Source organism: Mizuhopecten yessoensis, unplaced genomic scaffold (assembly GCF_002113885.1).
Source record: "Mizuhopecten yessoensis strain PY_sf001 unplaced genomic scaffold, ASM211388v2 scaffold10829, whole genome shotgun sequence".
Taxonomy (NCBI): domain Eukaryota; kingdom Metazoa; phylum Mollusca; class Bivalvia; order Pectinida; family Pectinidae; genus Mizuhopecten; species Mizuhopecten yessoensis.
The window spans coordinates 1,272,151-1,287,553 of record NW_018408742.1 but is presented as its reverse complement, the minus strand read 5'-3'; the positions used below and the strand labels follow the sequence as shown (position 1 = coordinate 1,287,553).

The following is a 15,403-nucleotide window of genomic DNA, read 5'->3' as shown; positions in this document are numbered from 1 at the left end:
CTGGATCAAAGAAAGCGACATCCAAGACCTATAAAAAGGACACCATATAGAAGTTGTCTTCGTTTTCATTTGAGCAGCCATGCAGTGAACATCGTGCCCAGAAAGTAACAGAAGTTTCTCACGAAGAGATATTCTCTTTAGACACATGGAAACCATTCACGAGGGCAGTCAACCATATCCGCAAATCACTCATGCGTATCCGCCGCCGCCACCGCCGCCGCAGGTGGTACAGTTGATCTGCGTAAATACGTCATCTTCATAGGTACAGTTGTTGCTTCCATCGCAGGGATTACAGTCACCACCGCCTACGTCGCCACAGCAGCAGCATCGGCGGCGGAGACGGTGACTGTAATCCCTGCGATGGAAGCAACAACTGTACCTCCTGCGGCGGTATCCTGCATCTCACTTTTCTAGGTTTTCTATAAAACCATACTTTGTTGGACTTTAATGACAAATGATAAAGATGAATTAAACAAAATATCATCAGCAAGAGTTTTCGGAACATAACAATTCAGTGGGGCCAGACCGGGATTGAACCCTGGACCGTCACCTCAGATTGTTATACTTTCGCTCTAACCGTTTGAGCCACCTAGTCCAACTGTGCAATTGCTAAATCCAAATAGATACACCCGGGTGTACGTTTCACCCTTTTTGGGGAAAATATAATCAACAAAGCGTTCTGAGTTAATCAAAATCTGCGGGGTCGGTCGAATGCCGGACTGGCCCCGCAGATTTTTTTGTTTTAACTCGGAACACTTTGTTGATTATATTTTGTTTATTTCATCTCCATTATGTTTTACTAAAGGTGCCGCAAGTTATGGTTTTATTTTCAAAATGTTTTATCAAAGCTATAGTCATGCCGGAAAAATGAGTTTTGAATGCACGTTTTTGGCAGTGGTATTCCGTCTTTGCGTTTTGCAGAGTTATCTTCTCTTGAGAACATGTATTGATTGTTACGTCATTGGTTTGTGTGAGAAAATTACGTCGTTTTCTCAAGAAATGATGACGTAAGGGGACTGGCGACATATTGGTGTATATGAAAGGTGTCTGGCCAGTATACCTTGTATATCTACTGGGTTAGCACTAAATGATAATATATGACACAAACTGTGGCGGCGGTGTTTTGTTTTATTAGAGTAGAAGTATGCATAATGTTAATGTTATAAATTGTCCCATCAAGTTGTAACTCGTGTTTTATTATCATGGTTATAAAGCAGAACGGCGTCATCTGTAATATGACTCAGGCATGGTCTGGAGAGAGCGAAGCTCGTACTGTCCATTTGTTTCAATACATTTAACTTTTGAATCATTACATACATTTTAATATATAAAAAAATGTCTTACCTGTACTTGGGTTTATAAAAATAATGGAATCTGTTCAGTTGCTGGGCAAAATCATCCATCCTTGTACTTCTTCAAAGTGCTTGTGTTTGATCTGTTTTAGTATGATCATCATTCATACTGCACTAATATGATGCATCGCATGTTATTTTGAAGTTGACTGGTATGTACAGTACTGCCAGCTATACCAATGTATTGAAAGTAATATCCAGGAATACCAGTTAGTATATATGTATCCCCTCCCCGTAATAATGTGTGTTCATAATAATGATAGTGATATGTATTATTATTTTTATCCAAAAGTTAAAAAGAAACAAATGTAATTTAAACAAAAATAAAAAATCATAGGGTAAATATGATAATGTGAGTTGTAGGCAGAATGTTAAAAACAAATGGTTTGAGCTGATATATGCCAATCCACGAAGCATGTATTTGTATTTTATTCCGAACAACAATATGTTTAACATGTTAGACCAGCAGGTTAGAGACTGTCACGTCTCCCACCACTATACATTAAAAGATTTTAGATTTTTCTTTCTAAAAATTCAGATAATCCATGTGAAATGATGAAATTTAATGTTTGTACTGATTATAAACGTTTGAAATCCCAGGTATCTACAGCAGGAGATTCCTCCTTTTCATCATCGCTGTTGCAGTGAAGTTTTTGTAGATACCTAGAGATATATTGGCATATAAGCTCAAACCATTTGTTTGCAAGTGAAGTTTCAGGATGGACACCATCGTATAACTTAGTGTAATCATAATTTGTGAATTTTTTTTATGCGATTTTGACCATGTTTTCCTCGATGTTTGATTGAAACCCTTATTATGATGATCCCTTGACATTTCCTTGAGAATTGTTTTTGTCATGTACAATAGCCGGAACTGAACGAAGAGGTTTGGGGAATTCCATCCTACACAGTTTTTTGTTTCTTGTTTTTGTCCGTTTGAGGCAGTATGTTTCAGAACAACGGTGTAAATTGACCCTGTTGGTTAGGAGAATATAGGCTTCAAGCAAGGATTCTTGTGTTGAGCTTACATCAATTAAAAGTTTCTGAAGAGGATTGTCTTGCTCTGGTGGTGCTGGTGCAGTTCCTTCTGGAAGTGGCCATAGGTTTTTCTTTGATTCTCCATTGTGATCTTTGCCTGCTGGATGTGAAGCAGATATTCCAAATTGGTTAGCTGCCCAAATAGCCAATTCTTCAGCACACTCATCATCAGTCAAACCTCTTTCAAGCGCTTCATGAATCAGTGCATATGGCTGTTTGTCAGACCTCCAGCAAAGGCCATGCAAATGCACCATGCCTCTGGTTTTGGCAAATTCTTGGCGAAACCAATATGCATTGATTCCAAAAACAGGAGACATAACATCTTGGAAGTAAGACCGAGTTCGCAGGTCAAAGAAATGAGCAACAAAATGTGTATTTTCCTGTAAAACTCTGAATACTGTGTTTCTGTTTGTTAAATCAGGTTCATATCCAGTTGTTTCCCTTACATATATTGACAGGAATCTTCTTAAAGATGGAAAGTGGAATTCAGCACAGCTGCCTGTGGTGAAAAAAGATGGTAAACCACTTCCTTCATTTATCTTATATTTCATAAGAGAGCGTAATTCCTTACCCCTTTCCGCCCAGTATTGGTTGCTTCCCCGGAAAGAGGCTCCAAAATATAGAAGTTTGTTTGCAATGGTGGTATCTCCTTTCTGTATTTGTTGTTTCTGCTGATCTAAAGTAAGGTGACAATCACCAAGTTGTTGTTTGAAGACAAAATTCCCCCTTTCAAGTGCCCGTTTTCTCATAATCATGTTGTGAACAACAGATTTAAAGTACTGATGATGTGCGAATCTTCCATTGTCTATCCACAGTAAATGGTCTGCCCATTCAGCCAGTGATTCACAAGTGCGTGGCCTGTTCATGCAGAAGTCTCCGGTACCAAAAGGGAAAAGGGTAGGAAAAGCAAGTGTGAAAAAGTGTTGTGTTGTAAATTCTGATAAAGGAATATCACTACGTGTTGGCCAAGGAATTGTGATTTTTTTGTGAGTCTTTTCTCCAGATTTACTGTGGTATTTGTTTAAAGCATTCTCAATTATTTTGTGTACTTTTTTATGTATATCCACAACAGGTTCAGGTAGCAGTACACTTGAGCTGGTGTCACCATCAACATCTTCCCCTAGGTTGATTTGGTCTTCTGAAGGACCCTTATGATCTGCATGTTCTGTGCTTGGCAGGAATTCAACATTTTCCATGTCTTCGATTCCACTATCTAATGGTAATATACTGAGCCTTTCATCTGATATGATGATGTCGGTGTAGGCAGGATTGTTACTTTTCAACCAGGTCAGAGCTTTTTTGAATTTTATATCGTCGCACTCGAAAATCTTTTGATGTTTCATTTTTACCTTGCTTTCTTACCCTGAAATTTTGTATTTCTTGTGGCAACCTGGGAAATATGAGAACTGGCTCATTAACCTCTTGGGGAAACGTCACACAGTGGCCGCTTGAAGCTATGCCCCCATGTTTGAGCATGTGGACATTTATGCATGGAGATATTCTGCATATCAATTGTTGTTCTAATATTTTCATTGCTGATAACTCTTCTGGTTGTTTTTGTGGATACATATTGTTTTGTATGGAAAACATCTTTATGGTAGATCGATCAATAGAACAACGTTTACATGAACCATTATCAGCAATGTTAATGTCAATCCTTTTTTCATGACAAACACAACAAGTATTATTTTGTAGGACATTTGCTTCACTTCAAAAGCCCTAACTGAATCCATGAACGTGTTAAATTGATTGTCTTTTGTGAGAGGAGGAGCAGAAGGAATGTTTTCTTCAATGATGGCATTACCTGAATTTTGTTTTTTTTGTGTTTTTATTTTGCATTGCATTCTGCGATGTCTGTTTTTTGTTTCATTTGTACTCTCATTTTCATTGGCATGTTCAAAGACAAGTCCAAATTTTCTACACTGTGATTGAATTAACTTTTCAGATCAGAGTGTGTTTGAGTTCATACGTTCTGGAAATGTTGTATTTGAATTTGGAATGGCTGTGCATGTGTCGGGATTGGGTACATTTGATGGTTTCTTTGTTGCATTTCTATTTCTGATTTCAACATGACTTTCATTTTCACATTCAGTAGCTTATGAATGTATATTTGTCATTTTGTGAGTTTTTGGTTGTTTAGTGTTGAGACATTTAGCTGGAAGACTTGATGCATCTAATGATCTTGCAGTTGCCTTCCCAACATTTTCATTAAAGTTTTGTTTTGATTTGCTGGATGGAAGAAATGGGAATGCGTTTAAATGAACATTTTGAGGGGGAGTTGTCTCTCCTGATGTTACATGGTAGCTGTGATCAACAGAAGCATGTGAAATTGAGGATGATTTGCTTGGAGTTTTTTTTACTGAAACTGGATGTATATGTATGATCAGATGTTCCTTTGTATTGGGGGATCAAGAGTTTGAAGTGAGCATTTTCTAATAAAAGGTCCACTGAATTTGAAGGCCCCTTCTTACCTTGATTTGAGGTGCTGTAATGTGACAAAATGAATATGGTCTCCTCCTGTATATTTTGCCCTTTCAGCCACACATTTATGTCCAGTCCTAAACAGTAAGCCGTAGCTTTGATTTCACAAACTGTTGCCCAACCTACATTTTGTACCATTCCCTTCCAGGACCTGGATTTTGTAATAGAGGGGTAATGTGCTAAAGCAAGTTCATTTGCCCATGTATCCCAGTTTTGGTAGATTTCTGTACAAACTTGCTTTCTGAAATTGTCAGTATTTGAGAAGTCACTATTGAATGATAAACTTAGACAGTGGAAAAAACAATTTCCATCACCAGGTACATCATATGCAGAATAGTTTTGATTTTCAATAGAAATGGTTGCTAATGGACGCATATTATGCATTCTGTTTACTCCATACGTCCATTTCGTCCAAGGCTTAACGATAGTTTTAAAGGTCGACAGAATGGACATGTTCAGAAAATTAATGGAAACTACAGCAAAAGAAAGGAAGTACTTTATAACTTTTGGTTACAACAAATAGTACCCTTAACAAATAATGGTTGTTATAAAAGTTATTTTTTGATATCAGAGGCTTTAACTTAACAGGTTGAAACATTATTTGAAATTTGGGGATAATTGAACAGTAATAGGATCAGGGTTTAGTCAGATTGTAACACATTGCTCAGCCAATCGTCACAACTCGGCAGATTATGTACCTACATTAAACATGGAGTACCGGAATCAGCCGGTTTAGCCGAATGATTGTTCAGTCTCTGTTATCTTCTTTATAAAACCACGGAACTAGATAATCTAATTCCGTGATCAAACATACGTTAAACACATGTATGTTATCACAGTGTAATACTCGTATAAGCTGTACTTCCTTTGGAATAAACTGAAGTGAATTGAACAGGGTCTGATGCAGCATGGGACAGGCTGTAGGAGGGATTGTGAAAAACTCATACTTTTATTAAGAAAAAATCATCAAGAGCGATGTTAAACTACAAGCACCATTTTATGTTAAATTTGTTTCGCGCTATAGTTTCAATTCACCTCTATAACTGTACGATGTAATACCATTAGATCGTATTTCTGTGTTTTTTCTAGACACATGAAATATTGTAATGCCGTTTCCCATTGTTCAATCAGATTCACTTCTAATCTAACTCAAACAATATGTGTTTTAGAGTGCATACGGGTCAGATTTTTGTCATTCTGAACGTTCTGAAGGGTGGGATGATCATTATACCAAGTATCATTGTAGTTTTAAAAGAAAATCAGACAATGAAAAAAACTTCAAAGCTAGGGGCACAACGACCAGTCGGTATAGGTACAAATTGAACTCCTACGTCATAGTGATGCGAACAATATTTCGCAAAAAATAATGTTGTTGACTTGTACAATAACTGGAACAATGACCTAGAAACGTTTCTTGACACGGAGGGGTTTTACCTGTAGGTTTTACCTGTATCCCTTACAGTTCCTATTCATAGTCAGGGTATACCTGTAGGTCAGCTACTAGAAACGTCTCGTGACGTTAAAGCTGTATTGTGTCTGGTTAAAGATTTTACATATATCATATATATATATATATATATGATACAGTCAAGATGAGGTAGCATCATTTATCAAAACGCAGCCTTTTTTAAAGTTTAAAGTTGTATATTGCTAAATAATTGACATAAAATGCCTCTTCTTGGGTCCTGTATAATGTAGTCAGTTAATTTGATACGTGAAGTACTTCTTGTTATTCAATATCATATTTCAAGGTCGATATTCTGTATTTTTCAATTTCTTTTCATTAAGTTAACACAGACTATCCTAACTGAAATCTCAACCAAGATCTGAACACTCCGGTCACACACCTTGACCATCCGGGTCACCATATACTACAAGTATTATACACGTCCTTCGATAAAAACGTACACCGAAAAAAATCCTTTCAAGCACTATTATCACAGAACGAATGTATAAAATTTGGAACAGAAAAAAATACATCGGCTATTATAATAAAGTGTATGTGCATTTTTCGTGATTGGGCTATTTCTAAGTAGGTAGTTATCAACCTTTTTATGACAAAGATACACTAATTGTCCATGTGTTCTTTTAACATCCGAGACATGTACGCAGGCGTCACAGGGACATGCAAACAGGCGTCACAGGGACATGTAAACAGGCGTCACAGTTGGTTGGTTGGTTAGTGGTCTTTCGTCTTTCTTTCACTGACGGTAGTCTGCGTTTTGGCCGACGCGAGGGGATAAGATGCCGCTTACAAGACCTCTTGGAGATTCAAAAAGTCCTAGGCCAGTCGACGTCCAGGTCACGCCCCAATGTCAGACTGCTCCTCAGATGCGGTTGGCTGTCACAGCGACTTTTGGTCCACAGATCCATGTCTTCAGCGTGGTCACCGTTGCCCTCCTATGGACGCCACAGTATTAAAAGTAGTATTTTTATACTCGGAACGGCATAGGAGGACTATACACTGACTTCGGACGTCGTTTCGTGGACCGCAGCTGTTGTGGCAGTCTGTCCGCATCTGAAGAGATTTCGGCCCTCATAGCGTGACCTGGATGGGCAGGACGTTTTGAATCTCAGAGGGCCTGGTACGCGGTATTTACCCCCTCACGTTTGTCGCAATAATAGCTCTCAAGAGCTAATGTTCCTTGCTTACCTGTATGCGACGTTAAATAAAGTTTCTTGTATCTTGTATCTTGTACGTCGACCTAACACCGACGTCAGTGATGGAAGACGTAAAACCCGTAACCAACAACAAGTCGGAACGGGTGTTAAGTTTACCATAGAAGTGGATCTTAAGTGGAGTCTATTCATTGGTCTGTACCACAAATCTTATGACAAAACTAAGTTCTTTAGCCTCGTTCTTTTTCCGAATGGTATGGCAGTACTGTTTTGATTGTGATTTCTAACCAACTTGTTAGGGGCTCTAAGCCCGGACCATTAATAACAGACACCAAAAAATGACTCGAGTTATTGTGGCGAATCATCTCATGACACTTCATTGTCCTTTCTGTAATTATCAGAATGGTAGTTTAGCGGACATATCATTATAATGGGTCTTTGTAGTTATTAAGCTACAAGTTAGTTTACTGGAGTATTTTTTCCATTTTTACTCTAGTGCATATATCAGTACAAACGATACGACAATAACAAAGGCAACGTCATTGGAATTCCGGGGGTTACCATCACTAAATCACGCAATCGGGAACCGTCGGCGCTTTCCGTACACGAGAAAATACTTTTTACCTTATTTTCTCGTTTGCGGACAATGCCGACGGTTCCCGATTGTTAATAATGTTATATTTCGAGTATGCAAAGGCATATGTTCCACAACATAAAGAGATTTTTCTTTCATTTATTTTGAGATTTCATATCATCTTAAGCTTTAAATCTGCAAGTGATATATGTATTTTATTACTTTCATTTAATGATATTTCATATATATAGAAATGTTATAAGAAATAACTTTCAGTGCAATATGAAGATATCTTTATATGTAATAGGTATTTTAAATTGAATTCTAGATATATTTAAATGTTTATAAGATATCTCTCCTAAGTTAATAATATTTCTGTGAGGTATTACATTTAAACGTTTATACAGACTGAGACACTGCCTGATGTCATACAAATAGACATATACTTGACAGACGTTCACAACATACACAATAGATATTCACAACAGCCGGAGAACATGTGTAGTAGAGACGGATTAAGTGTTTAATATAAGACGAATTCCTCTAGCTATGGTTCGATCATTGATAAACTCATGACACCATACAGAGTTACACGGGACATAAGGGGCATAACTCTTACAAAATACTATCACTTTTATGATAAATGCGCATCATGTTCTTCATTTCACCAAGCCTACAGATACGCACTACTTAAGTGCCCACAGTCTAACAACGCGGAAACAAATGTTATTTGCCACAGTAGATGTTATCTTCAACATCAAGTTTTATTTAATCCTCTTAATGACTTTATAAATGTAAATAAAATAAGAAAACATAAATATAAAAATGTACATGTACAACCACTGAAATAGGTTACTTATTGATTGAGTACAAATTATGATAGTTTTTAAAACTATTCATTAGCGTGCATAGACTAATTATATTCAATATTTTTTACGCAATATCTGGCATTATCTTTATAACACGAGGAAACGGTAATGTAACAGCTCTGGACGTGATCTCTTTAAATAATTAATGATATCTCTAACTAAATTAATGATATCTTTATCTCATATTACTGGGATTATATTATATATCTACATGTATCACAAATTAGTAAGAAATATCTTTTACTTAATGAGATATTTCCATTTAATTGTTTTTAGGTAGTCAATGCTAATTTTGTTTGCCCTATATAACCCAAAATTCCACCCCACCTCCTACAATAGTCACAAGACAAGGAAATGAGAAAAAAACGTTGCAGGGCAGTTAGATGCCTACGATTCTGAAGACGATGTTGGAAAAGTTGTACGAAAATTGTAACACAGCACGTCCTTGATACTCCAGGAGTTACGCTCTGGAGAGAACGTACGTAGGCGTTACCCTTGGAGTATCGATGCTGGACACGGTCGTAGGCATCACATGACAGGCATACCGTATGGCTCTGAAGTCGACAGTGATCTACGACGCTGAAAATAACATTTTCAAAACTCTACGACAGCAATTTTTGTAACCGGATTTCGTACGACATACCAAATAACAAGAAGAATGTCCTTGGGTTTCTTCCAATTTTCCGCCGTAGACACATGTTGTAGCCTTTGTGAACGTATGTGAAAGGGGTTTAAAACAGTTTCTCTCTCGCAACTGAAATTAGAAAATATTTAATACACAACTGCGTTTTTTGTTCCCTTATCTTTTTATTCGTCCACTAAAACTGTCTATGAAAACATTATGGAACAAACAGTGACCGATAGATCTTCTGGAGCAGAGCGCAGTCTAGCGAGGAAAATGTAAAAATAATTTTGTCCTCGTCATTTAGGTTATTATTCGCTTGTATACGACAGTGACGGATAACAGCCGATTATATATTGATGACGTCAACAAAAATCTAGAGTGTAACTTGTCAACATCTTAGTTACATCAATGTAACTGCGTTACCTCAGTGTAACCTGGTAACCTCGTGTAACCAGCTGGTAACCTCGTGTAACCTGGTAACCTGGTGTAACCTGGTAACATTTCATTTCAACAAATTTTATTCATGATGGTATATGGATAGAATTGAAGTACAGGCTGATAACAGTATTATAGTTTGTGGTAAAAGGTTTAATTGAAGAAAAACCAGATAAATGGTATAGGGGAGATAACTCAAATTTGTTATAGAAAAATATCATTACTTTACCTGTTAACATCATTGTAACCGCGTTACACCGATGTAACTTGGTAATATCATTGTAAACAGGTGACAAGATTGTAACATGGTAAAATCGTTATAACCTGGAGAAATCACTGTTACCTGCTGTAACATATCAGTGTATCCCGGTAACATCAGTGTATCCCGGTAACATCAGTGTATCTTGGTTACATCAGTGTATCTTGGTAACATCAGTGTATCCCGGTAACATCAGTGTATCAAGGTAACATCAGTGTATCCCGGTAACATCAGTGTATCCCGGTACGATGTGTATCCCGGTTACATCAGTGTCTCCCGGTTACATCAGTGTATCCCGGTAACATTAGTGTATCCCGGTAACATCAGTGTACCCCGGTAACATCAGTGTATCCCGGTTACATTAGTATATCCCGGTAACATCAGTGTATCCCGGTACGATGTGTATCACGGTTACATCAGTGTATCCCGGTAACATTAGTGTATTCCCGGTAACATCAGTGTATCCCGATACGATATGTCTCCCGGTAACATCAGTGTATCCCGGTTACATTAGTATATCCCGGTAACATCAGTGTATCCCGGTAACATCAGTGTATCCCGATACGATATGTATCCCGGTAACATCAGTGTATCCCGGTTACATCAGTGTATCCCGGTAACATTAGTGTATCCCGGTAACATCAGTGTCTCCCGGTAACATCAGTGTATCCCGGTAACATTAGTGTATCCTGGTAACATCAGTGTATCCCGGTTACATCAGTTTATCCCGGTAACATTAGTTTATCCCGGTAACATCAGTGTATCCCGGTTACATTAGTGTATCCCGGTAACATCAGTGTATACCTGTTACATCAGTGTATCTCGGTAACATCAGTGTATCCCGGTAACATTAGTGTATCCCGGTAGCATCAGTGTATCCCGGTTACATCAGTGTATCCCTGTAACATTAGTGTATCCCGGTAACATCAGTGTCTCCCGGTAACATCAGTGTATCCCGGTAACATCAGTAACATCAGTGTATCACGGTTATATCAGGGTATCCCGGTAACATCAGTGTATCCCGGTTATATTAGTGTATCCCGGTAACATCAGTGTATCCTGGTAACATCGGTGTATCCCAGTTACATCAGTGTATCCCGGTTACATCAGTGTGTCCCGGTAACATTAGTGTATCCCGGTAACATCAGTGTATACCTGTTACATCAGTGTATCTCGGTAACATCAGTGTACCTCGGTAACATCAGTGTATCTCGGTAACATCAGTGTATCCCAGTTACATCAGTGTATCCCGGTTACATCAGTGTGTCCCGGTAACATTAGTGTATCCCGGTAACATCACATCAGTGTATCCCGGTAACATCAGTGTATCCCGGGACGATGTGTATCCCGGTTACATCAGTGTATCCCGGTTACGTCAGTGTATCCCGGTAACATTAGTGTATCCCGGTTAAATAAGTGTATCCGGTAACATCAGTGTATCCCGGTAACATCAGTGGATCCCGATACGATATGTATCCCGGTAACATCAGTGTATCCCGGTTATATTAGTGTATCCCGGTAACATCAGTGTATCCCAGTTACATCAGCGTATCCCGGTAACATTAGTGTATCCCGGTAACATCAGTGTCTCCCGGTAACATCAGTGTATCCCGGTAACATGAGTGTATCCCGATACGATATGTATCCCGGTAACATCAGGGTATCCCGGTTACATCAGTGTATCCCGGTTACATCAGTGTGTCCCGGTAACATTAGTGTATCCCGGTAACATCAGTGTATCACGGTTACATCAGTGTATCTCGGTAACATCAGTGTATCCCGGTAACATTAGTGTATCACGGTAACATCAGTGTATCCCGGTTACATCAGTGTCTCCCGGTAACATTAGTGTATCCCGGTTACATAAGTGTATCCGGTAACATCAGTGAATCCCGGTAACATCAGTGTATCCCGGTTACAGCAGTGTATCCCGGTAACATTAGTGTATCCCGTTTACATAAGTGTATCCGGTAACATCAGTGTATCCCGGTAACATCAGTGGATCCCGATACGATATGTATCCCGGTAACATCAGGGTATCCCGGTTACATCAGTGTATCCCGGTTACGTCAGTGTATCCCGGTAACATTAGTGTATCCCGATACGATATGTATCCCGGTAACATCAGGGTATCCCGGTTACATCAGTGTATCCCGGTAACAATAGTGTATCCCGGTAACATCAGTGTATCCCGGTACGATGTGTATCCCGGTTACATCAGTGTCTCCCGGTAACATTAGTGTATCCCGGTTACATAAGTGTACCCGGTAACATCAGTGTATCCCGGTAACATCAGTAACATCAGTGTATCCAGGTTATATCAGTGTATCCCGGTAACATCAGTGTATCCCGGCTACATCAGTGTATCCCGGTAACATTAGTGTAACCCGGTTACATAAGTGTATCCGGTAACATCAGTGAATCCCGGTAACATCAGTGTATCCCGGTAACATTAGTGTATTCCCGGTAACATCAGTGTATCCCGATACGATATGTATCCCGGTAACATCAGGGTATCCCGGTTACATCAGTGTATCTCGGTAACATCAGTGTACCTCGTTAACATCAGTGTATCTCGGTAACATCAGTGTATCCCAGTTAGATCAGTGTATCCCGGTAACATTAGTGTATCCCGATAACATCAGTGTATCCCGGTTACATCAGTGTAACCCGGTTACATCAGTGTATCCCGGTAACGTCAGTGTATCCCGGTAACATAAGTGTATCCCGGTAACATCAGTGTATCCCGGTTATATTAGTGTATCCCGGTAACATCAGTGTATCCTGGTTACATCAGTGTATCCCGGTAACATCACTGTATCCCGGTTACATCATTGTATCTCGATTATATCAGTGTATCCCGGTTACATAAGTGTATCCGGTAACATCAGTGTATCCCGGTAACATCAGTGGATCCCGATACGATATGTATCCCGGTAACATCAGGGTATCCCGGTTACATCAGTGTATCTCGGTAACATCAGTGTACCTCGGTAACATCAGTGTATCTCGGTAACATCAGTGTATCCCAGTTACATCAGTGTATCCCGGTAACATTAGTGTATCCCGGTAACATCAGTGTATCCCGGTTACATCAGTGTATCTCGGTTATATCAGTGTATCCCGGTAACATCAGTGTATCACGGTTACATCAGTGTATCTCGGTAACATCAGTGTATCCCAGTTACATCAGTGTATCCCGGTAACATCAGTGTATCCCGGTTACATCATTGTATCTCGGTTATATCAGTGTATCCCGGTAACATCAGTGTATCCCGGTTACATCAGTGTATCTCGGTAACATCAGTGTACCCCGGTAACATCAGTGTAACGTGATTATAACAATATGACATTTTACATCAATGGTAAAGAGCCTACATTTTCGTTAAATAGGAAAGTTTGCAATCCAGTAATTTCTTCTTTATAAAATCATAGTTTTTCTTCTTCTATTTTTGCCTCTCCCTTTCCGCCCCCAGTACTACAACCGGAGGGTTGTTTTCTGAGTATATACTCCTCCCAACGAAAGCGGGAGCTTGACGGTCCGAAACCAAGGTCGCGATCACCGCATGCAAGCACCCGCTTTTTTTTTCGTGGTATGATTTAGCTTTAAGATTGAAACCAATTTTCTCTCTCTAAAGAAATTGAAAACACATTTAAAATATTTTTCGGTGATTTTCGCAACATATGTTCGGGATTTCAAACAAAATTAGGATGTTCCAAAAATGTGTTAAATGTCTATATAATAATATAATATGTAATGTATAATACACTCCCTCTTAGATTCACTATTTTTTTTCTTTTTTTTTCTTTTTTCTTTTAAATACATAATGTACGGAAAATTAACTGAAGATGATCTGTTTATATTGAATGATTTTGAAATATTTACTGCCAATCCATATTTTGTCAGTTTGTAGATTGGGTCAATTTTCCAAACGCTTGCCTATCGAATACCTAATTAAAATCAACAAAACATGCATAGACTCAAGTTATTTAGGGAAAGCATATTGTTAATATGCAATATTTTTACGGAATCCAAATTAAATGGGATATGTTTTTCTCTATAAAATTAACAAGGCGATCATGACTGAAATATAACTTACATCACGGAAATATATTATTTTAAACTACGTCCGTGCTTATATTGGCGAGATCGTATCGTTTACATTTCATGCGAGTGTGATGATGTTCTTTAATTATAGAAAAGTTCTTTTCCTGAATATCATTAATATATGTTCACTTCATGACTTAATATCTTTATCAAATTTACAATTCGGTAGGCAAGAAATCAGATTAGACTATGCAAGCATATACATGTATAATATATTACAATACACGAGTAATATATTCACCCTAAAATGTAAAAAACAAAAACAAAAACAAAACACAATTGAATGTACTTTTTAATTACAGCCAATTTTAATTATCGCCGGAACTAACTAGTTTCCGAACCGTTTTTATTCAAATTAAGACAGGACCCCAAGGCCCGTAATATTAATTAGTTTCATAGCTAAGGCCCTCAGAAATAACCGTATAATTAAAATTTACTTTATTTAATTGCTTAAAACACGCGGAACACTTTTAAAGATTCAAGAAAATATACATGCAAGTCCTTCAACACGGGTGTTTGAAATACATGTAATACTGTACGTAGATTTTCTACTGTCAATAAGTATTTTTAATATAAAAATATTTCAATGATTTTAAAATCATCATTGATAATAATCTAAAAAGTATCAGCTATTATTTGCCTAAAAAGTTATTTCAAATCATGTATTATAGGGATTGTGTTTTATGTTTCATTATGACAAAATTTCAGACTGCTGCCCCTGTAATAGCAACGACATAGCATTAATTTGTATATAAATGTCAAATCATAATGTACACATTAAATGTTGTTTTTGCAGATTTGTGAATTAAACATCTTGTATCTTTGTCAAGCCCCCTTTGTTTTGACTCTTGTAATGAGAAATTGGGGGGTGGGGTGGGGGGGAACGTGTACGGTATCAAGATCACGTATTACAGCAAAATCCGTGCGTATTATTAGTTGTTATTATTGTTGGTCTATGACTGGGTGAAGAATTGAAGTGCGTGAATTTAATTGCGTTTGGTTTAGCCAGAGGAACTCTCAATTGCGCATGCGTAGTGCAACTA

General features: G+C 38.1%; 1 protein-coding gene across 1 annotated transcript; it reads right to left on the bottom strand.

Moving 5' to 3' along the window:
- Nucleotides 1-2,167: 2,167 nt before the first annotated feature.
- On the bottom strand, nucleotides 2,168-3,733 carry LOC110462720. Its single transcript, XM_021516826.1, has one exon. The coding sequence runs from the start codon at nucleotides 3,731-3,733 to the stop codon at nucleotides 2,168-2,170; it is 1,566 nt and encodes a 521-aa protein (XP_021372501.1).
- Between the last annotated feature and the right edge of the window lie 11,670 nt (nucleotides 3,734-15,403).